This window comes from Pimephales promelas, chromosome 12, assembly GCF_988280905.1.
Source record: "Pimephales promelas chromosome 12, fPimPro1.hap1.1, whole genome shotgun sequence".
Classification (NCBI taxonomy): domain Eukaryota; kingdom Metazoa; phylum Chordata; class Actinopteri; order Cypriniformes; family Leuciscidae; genus Pimephales; species Pimephales promelas.
Genome location: NC_142780.1, coordinates 34,809,542 through 34,827,729, shown reverse-complemented (window position 1 = coordinate 34,827,729; position 18,188 = coordinate 34,809,542). Strand labels below are relative to the sequence as shown.

General features: G+C 36.9%; 1 protein-coding gene across 1 annotated transcript in view; it reads left to right on the top strand.

The window, feature by feature from the left end:
- Nucleotides 1–4,971: 4,971 nt before the first annotated feature.
- The window catches only part of ube2e2 (ubiquitin-conjugating enzyme E2E 2), a 36,764-nt gene continuing 23,547 nt past the window's right edge, over nt 4,972–18,188 (top strand). Inside the window, exons 1-3 of the mRNA XM_039688863.2 lie at nt 4,972–5,144; nt 9,279–9,461; nt 14,154–14,204. Coding sequence (XP_039544797.1) covers nt 9,286–9,461; nt 14,154–14,204 — 227 coding nt within the window. The 5' untranslated portion in view covers nt 4,972–5,144; nt 9,279–9,285. The remainder of the gene's footprint in view (nt 5,145–9,278; nt 9,462–14,153; nt 14,205–18,188) is intronic.

Here is an 18,188-nt window from a genome sequence, read left to right as displayed (position 1 = left end):
TATATATATATATATATATATATATATATAAATACACACACATGTGTGTATATTTAAGAAAAAAAATATTATTTATAAATAAAATATTTATATTTATTTATAATATAAATTATATAAATCTATACACAGTATATACATGAAAATATTTCTTAAATACATGCAAGCATATTTGTGTATTTATATATATAATAATTATACACAGTGCACCCACATATATTTTGTAAACACAAACTTTTATTTTGGATGCGATTAATCGCGCCCTAATATATACACAGTATATTTTATATATTATTTTTAAATAAATTAAATAAATGAAAATAATTATATTTATTTATTAAATGTATAAAAATGTATTGATTAAATTAATATATTACAAACATATTAATAATATATTACAAATTTTAAATTAATAAAATAAATGAATTTTAAATTGTAAAGTGTGTGTAGTCAAGTTATCCAAATGTGGTGAAAGTGGAAAGCATTATGAAGGAGACTGAAGGAAAGAAAAAAAAAGGATTCAAGGAAAAAAAGTTTAAATATGTAATTTTGGTGGCACTCAAGACTCTGACGAGTAGGTCTAAAGTAGGACTACACTGCACTGCACTCTGGGTAAAATAGGGTACTTTCGGATGGAGGCCAAACCGCAGGGAAATATCAGCATCTTCCCTTGGTGTAAACGGGGCTTGAGTCAAGCCTGACCGCTCTCCTTGCTCAGCCTCTGTCTGGAGGGTTGTGACTGGATTAGTGAGCGGGTCATGTTGATGCTCTTGGAGTCCTTCAGCTGAATCCATATTCACTGGCCGCTTCAGAGAATAATCGGATTGTCCTGTCCATGATGCCAAGGTCTTTCAGCAGTCTGATGGTGGAGAAGCCTCTGCATCCCACTTCAACCGGATAGACTTTAGCTTTCCACCCTCGTTGTTGAGCGTGTGCTGCCAGTACGCACAGTTTATTGCTCTCATAGGTCTCTTTTGCTGAATTCTCCCAATGGACAATGAACTCTATGATGAAAAGAGACTTTAATGAAGGGGACCAGAGTACCAAGTCTGGCCTAAGGGTGGTGGCTGCAATCTCAGGAGGAAAGATTAGTTGCTGGCCAATATCGACTAGCATCTTCCAGTCCCGGGCCATGGTTGTCCAGCTTCTGGTTTAGTAGGGGATGGTTGGGCTTTTTCGGCCCCTCTCGGATTCAGGTTGTAGCGGTTGGCGGCATTATACACATACATATATCGAAAAATTAGAATATTGTGAAAAAATTCATTTATTTCAGTAATGCGACTTAAAAGGTGAAACTAATATATTATATACACTCATAATTACATGCAAAGTGAGATATTTCAAGCCTTTATTTGTTATAAGTTTATGAAAACCACAAAGTCAAAATTAGAATATTGTGAAAAGGTTTTCATATCTGTAATAATAACAAATAAAGGCTTGAAATATCTCAGTTTGCATGTAATTATGAGGCTATATAATATATTAGTTTAACCTATTAAGTTCTATATCATGAATATCGTGCAAAAGTTCTTTTTTTTCAGTAATACGACTTAAAGGAGTAGTTTTGCTGATAATTTACTCACCCCCATGTCCTCCAAGATGTCCATGTCTTTCTTTCTTCAGTCGAGAAGAAATTAAGGTTTTTGATGAAAACATTCCAGGATTTTTCTCCATATAATGGACTTCAATGGGGTTCAAACGGTTCAAGGTCCAAATGAGAGTTTCAGTGCAGCTTCAAATGGCTTTAAACGACTCCAGACGATGAATAAGGGTCTTATCTAGTGAAACGATCGCTGATTAAAAAAAAAAATAACAAAGTTTAAGTTTTATAAGCTCAAATGGTCGCCTTGCTCTGTTCTGTGATGCGTGTTCATGACTCTCCTGTTGAACAAATCATATTTCGTGTCATTTGGTTCATCAACGAACGAAATGTACGAGTTGACTCTGGAAAAGATTCGTTCATTTTGATGAACGAGTTCAAACAGGAGAGTCACAGAGAACAGAGCAAGCCGAGCATTTGAGCTTATAAAACTTAAATTATTATTATTTTTTTTTTAAATGAGCGACCGTTTCGCTTGATAAGACCCTTATTCATCGTCTGGTGTCGTTTAAAGCCCTTTGAAGCTGCACTGAAACTCTCATTTGGACCTTGAACCGTTTGGACCCCATTAAAGTTTTCAAAGCTGTAAGCCATCAAAATTTTAACAAATAAAGCCTTTTAATATCTCACTTTGCATTTATTGAGTCTGTAGTTTCACCTTTTAAGTCGGATTACTGAAATAAATTTGTGCACGATATTCTAATTTTTCGAGTTTCACCTGTACATATATACATAACGTAGTACACCAACTAATTTAAAATACATCCTCGAACGCAAGAGAGTAAAAATAGGTCTTAAACTGCATTTAAAAGCGTCCAGTGATGTAGCGGCGCTGATGATTAAAGGTGATGATCGCCAGAAGGGTGCAGGGAAGGGTAGTCGCCGCGACTGGCGTTTACACCCTCCATTAGCATGACAAAGGCACTCGGCACAGAGTGTGGCCCTGACCTTCAGCCCTGACAGGGTGTGAGAGCGGAAGTGCTGAGACTCAAGCCTCCTCTATTCTCACACACACTCACGGGTCCCCGGCTGTCATATTATCATGCTGATCTGATGGACGCCCCTGAGCAACACAAAGCCACGACAGAGCGACGGAGCGAGACCCGATTTCATCTTTCAACAGGCCTCGAGTGGCCAGAGCGATGAAAAGCACACTGTAAATACAGTCGTTCACTTGCTGCAGGTCATTATTATGCAATCGCCTGGAAATCTGGCCGTTGAAATTGATTGTCACAATTAAATCCTAGCTATTATATTCAGCTTTAATGGTCAGATATCTTTTTTGATGTCTGATTTTATACAGTGCCTGAGATCACAATTAAAATCCTTTGTGCGTGTGTCTATGTCTATCTATCCATCCATCTATTGATTGATTGATTGAAGTTAAATTTGAGCAAAATAAAATAAAATAATATACATATATATTAACACACACACACACACATAAAAATAAAAAAGAACATAGCCCATATACATAGATAAATACACATATACACACACATTATTTACACTTATAATAATCTATCTATCTATCTATCTATCTATCTATCTATCTATCTATCTATCTATTCGTTTAACCGTGATTAATCACATAACATAAAAGTGTATTTATATACATGTATGTGTGTGTACATACATGCATGCAGTATAATGGCATTTAAAATAATGTTATGTAAATGTGTTATATAATTTATAACATGTAAACATGTAATCATGTATATTAGCATAATATAAATGATAATTTTATGCAATTGTTTTGAGCCAGATAAATACTTGAAAAAAGGCCATTTGTAAGCTAAATTAGGAGTATTATACATACACATTATATAAAACATGCATGCATTGTAAAATATTAATATTTAAAACATATTTAATATTAATAAATATCTTTAAATGTACATAATAAATGTGTGTTGTGTCATTATGACCTAAAATAATCAAATAAGTGACGTTGATCATGCAACTCTTTGTTCAGAAAGTCTGGATCATCATAAATCACGCTAGAGAACATGCTCATCATGTCTGTCATTAAAGCCAAATGTTCGTACCGTTGTTTTCCTCTCACGTTGCTCTCTTTCAGCGTCCACTAAAACCCTCCAAAGACAATGGAGACTCTGAGCCAGAACCTATAGTGAAATGAAATGGACAGATTACAGTAAGTGAGATGAAATGATGGACAGGAATGAAAATGTGTTGTTGGTCTTTATCGTATTCTCAATCCTCATCATTAGTAAAATTACACCCCACAGCGACATCTAAATGGGGACTTATCATAGATTAGTTTAGTAGAATAACAAAAACAGATTACAATAGAAACAACTTTTAATTTATTCAATGAAAGAACAATTTTTCTTAGTGTGAGGAATTGACCATTTAAATAATCTCGAAGAACTTTTTTTTTTCCATTTTAAAGAAACTTTTGTGTGTCTGAAAAATTCTATGGACATTAAAGACTATTCATGGAAACAATGATGGCGATAAAGAATTTAAATTTTTTCATGAGTGTATGATCCTTCTTTATATATATATATATATATATATATATATTATAAATTCATTTCAAATAGGCTATGACAGCAGCATTTATCATACAAAGTAACCGATATTCTAACCGCATCAACCATGGTAATCCTTTGTCAGTGATATAGTGAAATCTCTTTTCAACTAGCATGATTTAAAATAATTAATTAAAATATAAAAATAGTGTAAAATTGATTAATCAATCAATCAAACTTTTATTACAGACTCAAAGTCCAATTAAAAAAAAACCAAACAAACAAAAAACATATATATAAGTAAATAAAAAAATTAATCGCAAAAATTATTTGATTAATCACATCTAACATAAAATTGTATTTATATAGGCCTAATATATGTGTGTCTAATATACAGTAGGCTATATATATATATATATATATATATATACATATATGTGTGTGTGTGTGTGTGTGTTTTATATAAAACAAACCGTTGTGTTATTAATCGATTTGGTAGCACTAATGTAAAGCCAGAGAGTGTAATATTTCTCTATACTTTTATCATGGAACCTAATATTAATCGTATTTATTACTAATGGGCTTCATTGTTAGTAAAATCAAAGTAAAATAATATGAAATCTCCTTCAAATACAGTAAATTTATTTTCTTTATTTTTTGTGATGAATGTGTCAATTTTACCATGTTATTTTGAATGAAATTACTTTTTAGTCATGGCAGGTCTTGTTTTCATTTCCAATATTTAATTAAACTAGTTTATGAAGCCTCTTTATTAGAGGGATATTCTAAATTAGCGAGGAAATGTTAGAAATATTTCCTCTCACAATTTCACACTCACACACGGACGCGAAAGCGCACGCGCTGCGCGTGCACTGCCGAGTCGGGAGCGCGCGTAGAGGCGGTCCGGCTGCTTCAGTTTCTGTAATCGCTTTTTTTCTGCTACCTTCAGTTAAATAGCGACGAGACGAGAACGAGCGGACGGCCCGACTCTGACTACACGGTATCATCCAGAAAAAGCGAATCGGGACGCCACATCGACGGCCGCTCGGCAGGTAAATATCCTCGCCTGTCCGTCAGAGCCCTTCGACCGCGCGTGAAAACTCGCTAAATGTCCCGCAAAAGTGGTTGTTTTCCCCCCTCGGTGTGCGGGGATGTGCGGGACGAGGCTTCTCCTTTGTGCCGAGGCAGCTGTTCATCGTGGTCACCACGGGTGAATCGTTACGTTGTTTTGCCCTCACGTTTGGGAAAATATCCCCGCGGAAGCTCGATGCGGTTCGACGGGTGCGTTTGATCGGTGTGTGTTTTGTTGCGGGATCGAGCGGCGCTCGCGGCCTCCCGCATAAATAGACGCTCCTGAATAACGCGCGCGTGCAGATGCGGCAACAGCGGGGTTTCTGTCTGACAGGCTGCCAGGTGCTTCAATGATTCCCTTCACATTGTAGTGTACACTAGATATAGCAAGGCATCTATGTGTACTTAAAATGGAGAAAGCCCTTGATATAATTGTGCTGACAGCCCTTTTGGGGTGTTCTGTTGTTCTGTTAGATGGAAAATGTGTGTATAATTGCAAAGTACGTATATATTCGTGCATTTTGTCAGTATACACCCCTAAAGGTTATGTTTGTGAACTTAAAATGCTACCCTTCTATTGTAATTTGGTGGTGCCTTATGTAAATATTCTAAATACACTGGCCAGGCACACACACACAAAGTCCCGGTTTGGATTTAAATATGCAAATGCTTAAGAGTCTATGATTGGATCATTCTTGCAGTGGTTATCATGGTTCCAGCATAAATATGTTTGGTAACAGTTATTCTAAATCTGACTGGGAATAAATGTGGTGATATTTCCATCATTTTTGGTTAAGATCTTGTAGAGTCCAGCACTCTGTAAAGTCTCCTCCAGCACATCCCAAACACGTTCAATGATTTTAACGTCTAGATTCATGAGTGAAAAATGAATCATTCATTCACAATCTGAGCCTGATGAATTTTGACATTGTCCTCCTGGAATATGGCCATGATGCGTCTTCCTACATAAACACTCTTTCATTTAGGGTTGCTGCCAAACATCTAAAATGCTAGAAACATAATAATCACTGCAATAATCATCCAATCACAGACCCTTATGTATTTGCCTATTTACATTTTGTCCAGGCAGTGTATGTTCTAATGTATATCCATAGCACAATATATACAAATCCTCATTACGCTACACTCTCAGAAAAAAAGAAAACAAAAGCTTTCACTGAGGCTGTACCTGCTCAAAAGGTACACTTTTGTACCCAAAGTCTGTACATTGGTACCTTGGCGGTACATATTAGCACCTAAAGTGTACATATTAACACCTAAACTGTACTTATTAGCACCTGAAATGTATATCAGCACGTAAAATGAACATATTAGCACCTGAAATGTACATATTAACACCTAAACTGTACTTATTAGCACCTGAAATGTATATATTAGCACCTAAAATGTACATATTAGCACCTGAAATGTATATCAGCACGTAAAATGTACTTATTAGCACCTGAAATGTATATATTAGCACCTGAAATGTATATATTAGCACATAAAATGTGCATATTAGCACCTGAAATGTATATATTAGCACCTAAAATGTACATATTAGCACCTGAAATGGACAAAAGTTTACCTTTTCAAAAGGTACAGCCCCAGTGACAGCTTTCGTACCTTTTTTCTGAGAGTGTACAGTACATTGGTACCTTTACAGCAAATGTGTACTTTGGGATCTCACAAAAAAAATACTTATTTGAAATAATGTGCACATTAACACCAGAAACATGCATTGAAATAATTTGGGTTGTTTCATTTCAACCCAATGAGGTATTTCTACATACTTAAATTGATAAATAGCTACATAACATGATGAATTTTGCCCAGAATTACTCTTTTGCACTGAAGGACCGTGTGCATCGTGTGAGGGTTAGCCTTTCAATTTCACTCCGGATCTTAAGCATTACCCCTGAATGAGTGAACCAGGGACTAAAGGTCGCCAAACAGAATCCGAGACTCGCACGTTGATGTGATTTATCTGTGACTGAAATGAAACCCGTTGTATTTGAAGGGGAAATAACTCAACAGGACCGTAAGCGGAGAGTATTGTGGCATAAAAAGACTGTATTTGGACTCTGAGCTATTAACTCTCTGGCATGACTGCATTGCACGCTGCAATTTAAATGTTTTATGACTCATTTCCCACATTATCACAAAACGAGTTGACCCGTAAAATCCACTCTCAGAAGTGTTAATACCTTCCTGTTGGTCTATCCTTGATCATTTACGACTTGGATCTAAAAAAGCGCTGACCTAACACCCGGCTCGGGGATCTCGGGCTACTTTTGAAGTGAGGTCTCTCTATTCTCCACACCATGCATCTTTTATGTGTTTAAATGCGGTGCCGGAGCGCAGATTCCATAGGTATTTATTAGCTGGACTCGTGTGGCTTTTAAAGATACCGATAACATCTGAAGGAATTTCTCCTCGTCGTCAGAAACGAGACGCATCACAGATCAGATAAACATCTGAAATCATGATTTGACTGATCAAATGTCTGGGAGAAAATACTAGAGTATTATTTCATTTGTGCGCTTCCTGTGAGCGTACAGGAAATGCCTGCTTTAAATTCCTCTTGAACGAAAAGTGGGGCCACGTTACGGCGACAATCTTAATCTAACTGAACGGATGCAGCGTATAATGCTGTGTGCAACCCATCATGTATTTCTGGATGCATTTCAATATTTGCATGAAACACATTTCATAGTTTTGTTGTTTGCAATAACGTGCACAATGAGACCAGAAGTAAATGGGGTCCAATTGCATTGTTGTGTGAAACCATTGTCGTATTAATTGTTGCAGTGACAGCATTATGTTTAATGAATGGTTTCTTTTAGAAATTCTGTTTTGTGGGATTCATTTATTTTAATCTTCCACAGACTGGGATTGGGATAAATCTGAAAACATCTGCCCTTAGGTTGAAATCTACACTGATTTTTATGCATGAAGCGCATAGAAACGACGTGCTTAAAGGAATAGTTCACTTTTTAAAAAAATCTTTTGCTGATAATTTACTCACGGATCCCATGTCATCCTAGATGTCCATGTCTTTCTTTCTTCAGTCGGAAAGAAATTAAGGTTTTTGATGAAAACATTCCTGGATTTTTTTTCTCTATATAATGGAATTCAATGGGGTCCAAACGGTTCAAGGTCCAAGAGACAGTTTCAGTGCAAACTGCTAACTGTTCAAAGGGCTTTAAACGACTCTAGATGATGAATAAGGGTCTTATCTGGTGAAACGAGCGCTCATTTTAAAAAAAAAAAAGCAGTTTAAGTTTTTAGCTCAAATGCTCATCTGTGATGCGCGTTTGTGACCCTCCTGTTCGAACTCGTTCATTAAAATGAACGAATCTTTTCCAGAGTCAACTCGTTCATTTCGTTCGTTGAATAAACAAAATGACACAAAAAAAGATTTGTTCATTTGATAAACGAGTTCGAACAGGAGAGTCACGAACCCGCATCACAGAACAGAGCAAGGCGAGCATTTGTGCTTATAAAACTTAAACTTTTTTTTTTTTTTTTTTAAATGAGCGACCGTTTCGCTTGATTCGTCGTCTGGAATCATTTGAAGCCCTTTGAAGCTGCACTGAAACTATCTTTTGGACCTTGAACCGTTTGGACCCCATTGAAGTCCATTATATGGAGAAAATCCTGGAATGTCTTCATCAAAAACCTTAATTTCTTTTCGACTGAAGAAAGAATGACATGGATATCTTCGATGACATGGGGGTGAGTAAATTATCAGCAAAAGGTTTTTTTTTTTTTTTTTTTTTTTTTTAAGTGAACTACTCCTTTAAGAAAGTGAATATCAACAAAAATGGTGTGTATGGTCTGTTTTCATGAATGATTTACACAGAAGTTAATTTCTGTGTTATTATGATGAATTACAGCTCAATATTCAGACCTAAGGTTAGTTTTACAGAGTATAAAAACCCCTCTCATTGAGAGTTGGCCTAATCCGATTCCTCTGTATTTTACTCCAGTGTGGGATCACTGTTTTATAATTCAGCACAGCTGGAATTAAGACAACTATTGACTTCATACCCCAGTGACTTCACCCGGCGGTCTGCTAATGTAATCGTGTGTGAATCCTGCTGTTTGTCCAGGGCCAAGATGTCTAGTGAGGTGCAGAGACCAGATGACAGCCCCAGCACCAGCGGAGGGAGTTCGGATATCGAGCAGCGAGAGACGGCACCTCCTCAGCAGGAGCGAGATCTGGTCGTGCCCAAGAAGAAGGAGACCAAGATCTCCAGTAAAACTGCAGCCAAACTCTCCACCAGTGCCAAGAGGTAACCAACCAGTCTGTTTGATTGGTGTTTTGCTTCAGGACCTGGATTTCGTTAGTTAGGACCAAGCGGCCGGAAACTAGGGCTTTGACTTTTGCCCAAAAATCATACTCGTAATTCGTTTGTACTGTATATTAATATTTTGACCATTAAAGGAGTAGTTCACTTTAAAAAAAACTTTTGCTGATAATTTACTCACCCCCATGTCATCCAAGATGTCCATGTCTTTCTTTCTTCAGTCGAAAAGAAATTAAGGTTTTTGATGAAAACATTCCAGGATTTTTCACCATATAATGGACTTCAATGGGGTCCAAACGGTTCAAGGTCCAAAAGACACTTTCAGTGCAAACTGCAAACTGTTCAAAGGCCTTTAAACAATTTCAGATGATGAATAAGGGTCTTATCAAGCGAAACGATCGCTCATTTAATAAATAAATAACAAAGTTTAAGTTTTATATGCTCAAATGCTCGGCTTGCTCTGTTCTGTGTAACTCGTTCATCAAAATTCGAGTCAATTCGTTCGTTGAATGAACCAAGTTTGCAAGCTTTTGCAGCGTTGAGCATTGTAGCCAATCACAGACACGTCTGTTGAACGCATCGGCCAATCAGATGCGTTTAATCGAGTTCCTGCTGGAGATGTGTTTTGAGACGAGTTCTACACTTTTTGCAAACCTGTCATTATTATTATTGCCAATAAACTTAAGATGCAAATAAGAGATTTTCGGCAATGTATATGATACCCTTGATGCTGCTCTGATGCACTCCATTACGCACCGCTTTGTTTGTTTTCATGATGACTAAAACTTCGGTGGTCTAACGTTAGCTCATCGACGTCAAATGATTAAAGAAGCCTGGGCTTATGGTTCACAGAATGATGCTAACAGTGAACGAATACCTGCTAAAATGTACGATTGCTTTTTAAATTGTCAGGAGTGTAGATTTCGAACTTCTCGTGAGGAGTTGTTGTTGTGGGCGTTGGCGCGGCCATTGTTTTGATATACAAAATACTACCAGGACACTAACGCCACCTACACGAGCCCAGATGACCAATAATTGCCTTGCTAATGAGCTCGCGATTCACAACTTCACTAGCCAAGAAAAAGCCTCGGAATCGGAATTGAAAACAACGTTTACAAGCAAACACATTTACACAAATGAATGCCCATAACAGGTTTGAATATTAAAGGCTTCTTCGAATATAATTATTTTTTTAAATATTTCAATTCTATTCGAATAACGCAGTTCGGGGTCAAAGCCCTACCGGCAACTTGACGGTCTTTTTCTTGAATCAAAGTGACTTAAACTGTAATTCGTCGACTAGCTGCAAAAGCCTGTAAATCCCATAATCCTCCATGTTAAAATGCCCAACTTTACTGCAGAAAAAATATGTTTGCAGTCGGGTGCAAAAAGCGGTATTTTTATAACTCATCTGTTTAAATTATATTAAGCCTTAAAGTGTTGCATAATAAGGGCGTGGGTTCACACGCGTTCACGGGTGACGTCAAGCACACTATGTCCATAGTTAGTGGACATTTCTCAATCCTTGAGTCACTTATTCAAAACCCTTCACAAGCTGTATTTAGCCTCGTCCACTTGTGATCCGATCGACCAAAGCGCATCTTAATACCAGGTGTGTAAACAGGGCCTCAAATCAATATCCTAAAAAACACAAACAACAACATTTTTCATTTTGTAAAGTGTCGTCATAAAACGAGTGTTCAGAATTCACTGCCGTGTATGATGACATATGGTCCACGCTTGCATTACAGAACAAAATTATTCCTTGTCCCGTAGCTAGTTAGTAACATAATTGCATGAGTAAAGGCCAGTATAGTTATCGTCATTGATGTGAACGGACCTTAACGCTTGAGTAAGTGTTCAGCTACATCTAATCATAGTGGTAGTCTTTGTTTTTTTTTTTTTTTTTTTTTTTTAGATTTGGAATACATTTCAACATGTTTTTATGGTAACACTTTACAATAAGGTTCATTAGTTAACTACATTAGTTAACATTAACAAAGAATGAACAATACTTCTACAGCATTTATTAATCTTTGTTAATGTTAATTTCAACATTTACTAATACTTTTTAAAAATCTTGTTAACATTAGTTAACGCACTGTGAACTAACATGAACAACAATGAACAGCTAGATTTGTATTAACAAAGAATAACAAATACAGTAACAAATGGTTAGTTCATGTTAGTTAATACATTAACTAATGTTTAATAAATGAACCTTATTGTAAAGTGTTACCGTTTTTATTGTAGAAATGTAGCAAATTACTGTCTTATTTAGTTTTGCATTATGTCAGGGTTTGAACCCTTTTAAAAAAGAGCAAATCGGCTTGTAGTTTTGGCGTTTTTTTTTTTTTTGTATTTAATTAGAATTGATTTGGATGCATGGCTTTTGTTTGTCAGTAACATTTCTTTTTTTAAAGTTTATGAGCATGATTATATGGTTGGTTTTCCCTGAGATGCAGACCACCGGTTGAGAGATGCATTGGGTCTGTACTATAAGAAAAAATTCTCTTTTGCAGACGTTCAAAGCTTTCAACTTGCAAACATAATAACATGTTTGGATGCTTTTACACCAGAGGGATCACTTCAATCGCTCTACATTCACTTCTATTGTTCTCTACACGCATTCTCTGAACGGGCCTTGCTGGCATGTGTAGATTCTCTGAAGGCCCGACTGCGGTACGATGGCATTATGCAATCAGTTGAGCAAAGCTTTGCTGGGACACAGTGCTTTTTATAACAGCGACGGCACAATCCTGTTCCTTCTGCTGCCGAGAGCATATCAAGATCCAAACATTCCCATTTGGACTGCGGATGTTTTTTGTCTTCTTGACGTTACACAATTCAGGAAGCCTTGGGGTTCAGACGTCAACATCAAAGGTGTTTGTTCATGAAAGCTGTGTTCATTTTAAAGGCCAAAACATCAGAACAATTACAATTAGCTTGTGCAGAGATCTCCGATTCCACGTAAACACTTAAAGCAATAGTTAATAGTAAAGCAAAGAATATATTTATGCAATTAAAAATCTTATTGCATCCAAATACTGGTAATGCAATGAATTCAGATTTCATCCAGAACTATAAAACTCGGATAAATTGTATGCAATTACAATATAACTGGAAAACAAAACTATATAATTCATTATAATATATTATGCAATAAATTCAGTGAGTGTGTGTAATTCCCAAGCCTTGTTTTAAACAGTAGGTGTACATTTATTCATGCACGACAGTTACTTTTTGTCTGGTGTCATAAATCACTTTATCGTCTGAACAACTTACACTTATTGCTGCTTTTCAGTGATATAGTGTGGCTTAAACACCCACAAACAGCAGCCCACTACTCATGGTTGATGTTTTGATCTATGGTTTCCTGTCGAAGGAAACGTGCATTTAAGTAACAGGCATCATCGCAGTTACTGTGTGTGTATGTGTGTGTGTGTGTGTGTGTGTGTGTGTGAGAGAGAGAGAGTCTTAGTCTTAGTTTTATGGAACTGAAAAAACAAAAACGCTTGATTTCACACGCCGTGACCTCGGAGATAACAACAGGTGTCGCTCGCAGAATAGGACGGTGACATAAATGTGTATTAAAAAAAAAATTATAAAGTTTAACTGCTTTTAAATGCATTTAAAAAACAAACGCCAATCGAAATTCTGGTTTAACCTGAGTGCATTTTTGACAGAAGACGTGTAATGTATGAGATCAGTTCACACACATTACATTGATTGGTAACACTTTACAATAAGGTTCATTAGTTAAAGGAGTAGTTCACTTTTAAAAAAAACTTTTGCTGATAATTCACTCGCCCCCATGTCATCCAAGATGTCCACGTCTTTCTTTATTCAGTCGAAAAGAAATTAAGGTTTTTGATGAAAACATTCATATAATGGACTTCAATGGGGTCCAAACGGTTCAAGGTCCAAAAGAGAGTTTCAGTGCAGCTTCAAAGGGCTTTAAACGATTCTAGATGATGAATAAGGGTCTTATCTAGCGAAACGATTGCTTATTTAAAAAAAAGAAATAAAAAAGTTTACGTTTTATAAGCTCTAATGCTCGGCTTGCTCTGTTCTGTGATGCGCGTTCGTGACTCTCCTGTTCGAACTCGTTCTTCAAAATGAACGAATCTTTTCCAGAGTCAACTTGTAAGTTTTGTTCGTTGAATGAACCAAATGACTGAATGAAAAAGATTTGTTCAGTTTGATGAACGAGTTCGAACGGGAGAGTCACGAACACGCAACGCAGAACAGAGCAAGGCGAGCATTTGAGCTTATAAAACATAAACTTTTTTATTTATTTTTTAAATGACCGCTCATTTTTCTTGATAAGACTCTTATTCATCGTCTGGTGTCGTTTAAAGCCCTTTGAAGCTGCACTGAAACTCTCATTTGGACCTTGAACCGTTTGGACCCCATTGAAGTCCATTATATGGAGAAAGTCCTGGAATGTTTTCATCAAAAACCTTAATTTCTTTTCGACTGAAAAAAAGAAAGACATGTACAATCTTGGATCTTAACTAAGATGAATCAATAATGGATGATTTTAGGTAAACGCAGCTGAATTTGATTTCACAATGTGGTTGTCGCTCTTGTACAGAGTAAAATGAAGCGGTCTAGCTTTAATGTTCGTGGCCTCCTGATCTCTGTTGAACAAATGCATGCTTTCTTGTGTTGCAGGATTCAGAAGGAGCTTGCAGAAATCACACTTGACCCTCCACCGAACTGCAGGTGAGCGTGTGGTGTTTCTAAACGGGCTGCTCTTTGTGTGTGTGAGAGAGATAATGGGCGAGAGAGGATAATGGTTATTGTGTGTTGATGAGGCTGTCAGGCTCGCGCTGAGGAGAGTGACTGGGACTCCCTGGAGGAAAAGCCAGACTATAATAAAGCGCACAACTGGAAGTGACTTTGTCATTCTTTGCCCTTATGTTTGTATCAAGAGAATAATTACCCACTAGCCCTCGCGTTCAGAGACTAAATTTCAGAGCGATCCTGAAAAGCGGCACGAGAGAGATTGGATAATTCCTTTCTATTGCCCGGATCTATTCAGATTAGGCGTTTTGAGGGACGAAGGCATTGATGTGCAGTGGTTTTAGTTGCGGTTATGTTTTGTTTTATAATGGCCAATATGTAGAGAGCATCATGACATTAGGGCTAAATAAAAAAAAATGAAATAAAATATGATTTAGTTATTTACATGTGAATAATATTGTGCAAAAGTTCAGTAATTGACCAACTAAAAAGCTAAAACTAATATATACACTCATAACATGCAAAGTAAGATATTTCAAGCCTTTATTTGTTATAAATGTGACTCTTATGGCCCCAAAAGTCACAATTAGAATATTGTGAAAAGGTTTATCAGCCATAATCATCAAAAGTATAACAAATAAAGGCTTGAAATATCTCACTTTGCATGTTATGAGTGTATATAATATATTAGTTTCACCTTTTAAGTCGAATTACTGAAATTGCACAACCGAGTTTCACCTGTATAATTGTTTTTCGTGGCTGTAATGCTGTTGTTACTTTTTAAGCATATTTATTTTTTTAAATGTGTATATATGAAGAGTTCAGATGCAAAAGCCTCTAAGTGCCGTTTGAAATTTTCTTTTATCAAGCTTGTATATTTAATTTCACTTAAATGACAATTAATAGGTAATTTTCATTGCCATTTAAGTGAAATTACTGAACTTAAATATACAAGCTTGATAAAAAATGATCATTAAAGAAGAAAATTTCAAATGGCTTTTGCATCTGAACTCTTCATATATTTATTTTCTAAACAGCAGGTTTACTACAGTTATGATATTATGCAGTTATGCTTTGGCTGGTGTCATAAAATAATTCATGGCTTTCTTATCTGAACGATTTGCAATATTTACTCAATTTCGCAAAGAATAAATTAGGGGGGAAGCAATGCATGATACACGCAAACTGCTGCGGTAAGTCCTGATCACTTAGAAATGTAACCGCACTTAATTCACATGTGGAGTTTCAATCCAAAGTTTAGATTAAGAGATGGATATCGTTGGATTAAGATAATATCAGTGCTTTCAGAATAAATCGATGTCTGTAACTATATAGCCTGAAGCAAAAACACTAAAATCTTCATGACAGTGAGATAGATTAGCCCATATCATTATCCTATAACTTCATTCACACCTGAGAAATGTGTCCCTTCTGCTAGACGAGTGATGCACCATATGCCAATGTAATAATATTAAATCATATCTTTCTAAGCTGTTCGCTCTATACGAGCGAGGATCGAGCCGTTTTTGTCAGAGAGAGAGAACTCTCCCCGTATCACTAAGATCCTAAGATCGTCTCCAAATTGATATTGAGTTTACGCCGGCTCCAAAAGCAAGCTGTGGGTGTTCTTTCGATATTTGTGCGCAGGTTTTTGTGCCTGTGAGCTGAACCGACAGTAATAGGATTTCGTCAACAAAGAGAACCACAGGCGCCGTTTGAGACTGAATGCTGAGGTCCAGGAATAAATACTGTAACACTTTTTTTTCATGCTGCATATTGCCAGTTGCAAGGCGTCGTGAAACCAGCTGCAGTTTTACAGGGAGTGAATGACGGAGAACCAGCAGGCCACGCCGGATGGCTAAATTCAGTCTGCGTGAGGTAATTGTGGTCAGGCGGCAGGACGTAACTGTGTTGGTGACAGACTTTTCAGCGTTAGACGGCTTGTTTTGGCTAGGCGTTATGAGGAAGTGTGTTAAACGTGTATATAAACACATCAGAAATGCATTTAATTGATTAAAGTTATTACTTTCTTGTAAGAAAGAACTACTTTTTTTGATTATTAGCTTAATAAAGTATAGCCATTTGTGAATGTTACAGGTCTGCAAAGTTTTAAAGATCATTTTAACAGACTGATCTCATGAAGTAGCGTGTGTATGACACGCCAATTCGTATTTCCATTTTTGGCGTGCTATCAAGACGCATAATCGCCTTTCAGCGTGTTTATTAACGTTATATAAATATATGACTTACCTCAACCCCATCCCTAAACTTAACCGTCACTGGGGTTAATGGCATTTATGACTGGAGATTTGACTGCGTGTACAGACACGCGGAATGACGCGGACGTTAGACATATACGCATACACGCGGATAGCTCAAAATGCGTAGAGATAACACGCCACCTGACTCGAAAGTGGCGTATATGTTTACGCAAAAGTCATGATGTCATGTTGATTTTAAAGTTTTTTGTTTTTTTTTATCCCGTTGTCAGATTTTTACAGCAACACAAGAAACAATGTTGTGTTTACTTATAAGGACAAAACATGATGATCGTCACTTGAACGCCAGCTCAAACGCACACCGGCATCTTGAAATCATATGATTCGATTCGAGTCTTCTGATTGGTTTCTGTGGATTTAGAGGATTTTGCTGGTTTCTGCCAACGAATGGTATTTCTGAATGGGCTGACGTTGGGATTTGAAGCTAAAGTGTTTGATGAACGTATACACTATGTGCGGAGAGCATTCGCACACTATCGTTTCCGTTTAGCGGCTTTTACGTCTGAACTCTTCACATATACCTCATTTATCATGAACAATTTTTTTACATGTTTCTGCGCTGTGAGATTCACTAAGTTGCTTGCCTCAGCAGCTGATGGGAATGTCACCTCTCCTTCCCGGGAATAAATCTGCTGTTGATTAGCATTACGGTCCTGAGGGAATCCGCGCCAGTCATTTCTCAGCCTCTGACCATTAACTGCAGCAGGGATGATATGCATATTCATGAGGGCAGAGAAAGGTCTTGATCATCTGTGTCGAATAAAGGCTGTTATGCTGAATTGAAAATCAGACAGAAAAGGGAAATGTTTGTGTAGTTTTAGTTCTCCTAATGGCTAGACAAAAGGCATGATGGGTATGGAGGTATTATTGAAAACTAAAAGTCTTAAACGAAAACTAAAAGTCTAAACTTGAAACTAAAAGTATAAGTCGAAAATGAATTTGGTATTCAGGATTGTGCATTTGGTCATTTGGCGATTTAGGATTGGGCATTTGGTGATTTAGGATTGGGAATTTGGTGATTTAGGATTGGGAATTTGGTATTTAGGATTGGTCTTTTGGCGATTCAGGATTGGGTATTTGGTGATTTAGGATTGGGAATTTGGTCATTTGGCTATTCAGGACTGGGCATTTAGGGATTTTGGATTGGGCATTTGGTCATTTGGCAATTCAGGATTGGGTATTTGGTGATTTAGGATTGGGAATTTGGTATTTAGGATTGGTCATTTGGCGATTCAGGATTGGGTATTTGGTGATTTAGGATTGGGAATTTGGTCATTTGGCAATTTAAGATTGGGCATTTAGGGATTTAAGATTGGGAATTTGGTCATTTGGCGATTCAGGACTGGGCATTTGGTATTTAGGATTTGGAATTTGGTCATTTGGCGATTCAAGATTGGGTATTTGGCGATTTAGGATTGGGAATTTGGTATTTAGGACTGGGCATTTGGTAATTTGGCAATTCAGGATTGGGTATTTGGTGATTTAGGATTGGGAATTTGGTCATTTGGCTATTTAGGATTGGGCATTTAGGGATTTTAGATTGGGCATTTGGTCATTTGGCAATTCAGGATTGGGTATTTGGTGATTTAGGATTGGGAATTTGGTATTTAGGATTGGTCATTTGGCGATTCAGGATTGGGTATTTGGTGATTTAGGATTGGGAATTTGGTCATTTGGCAATTTA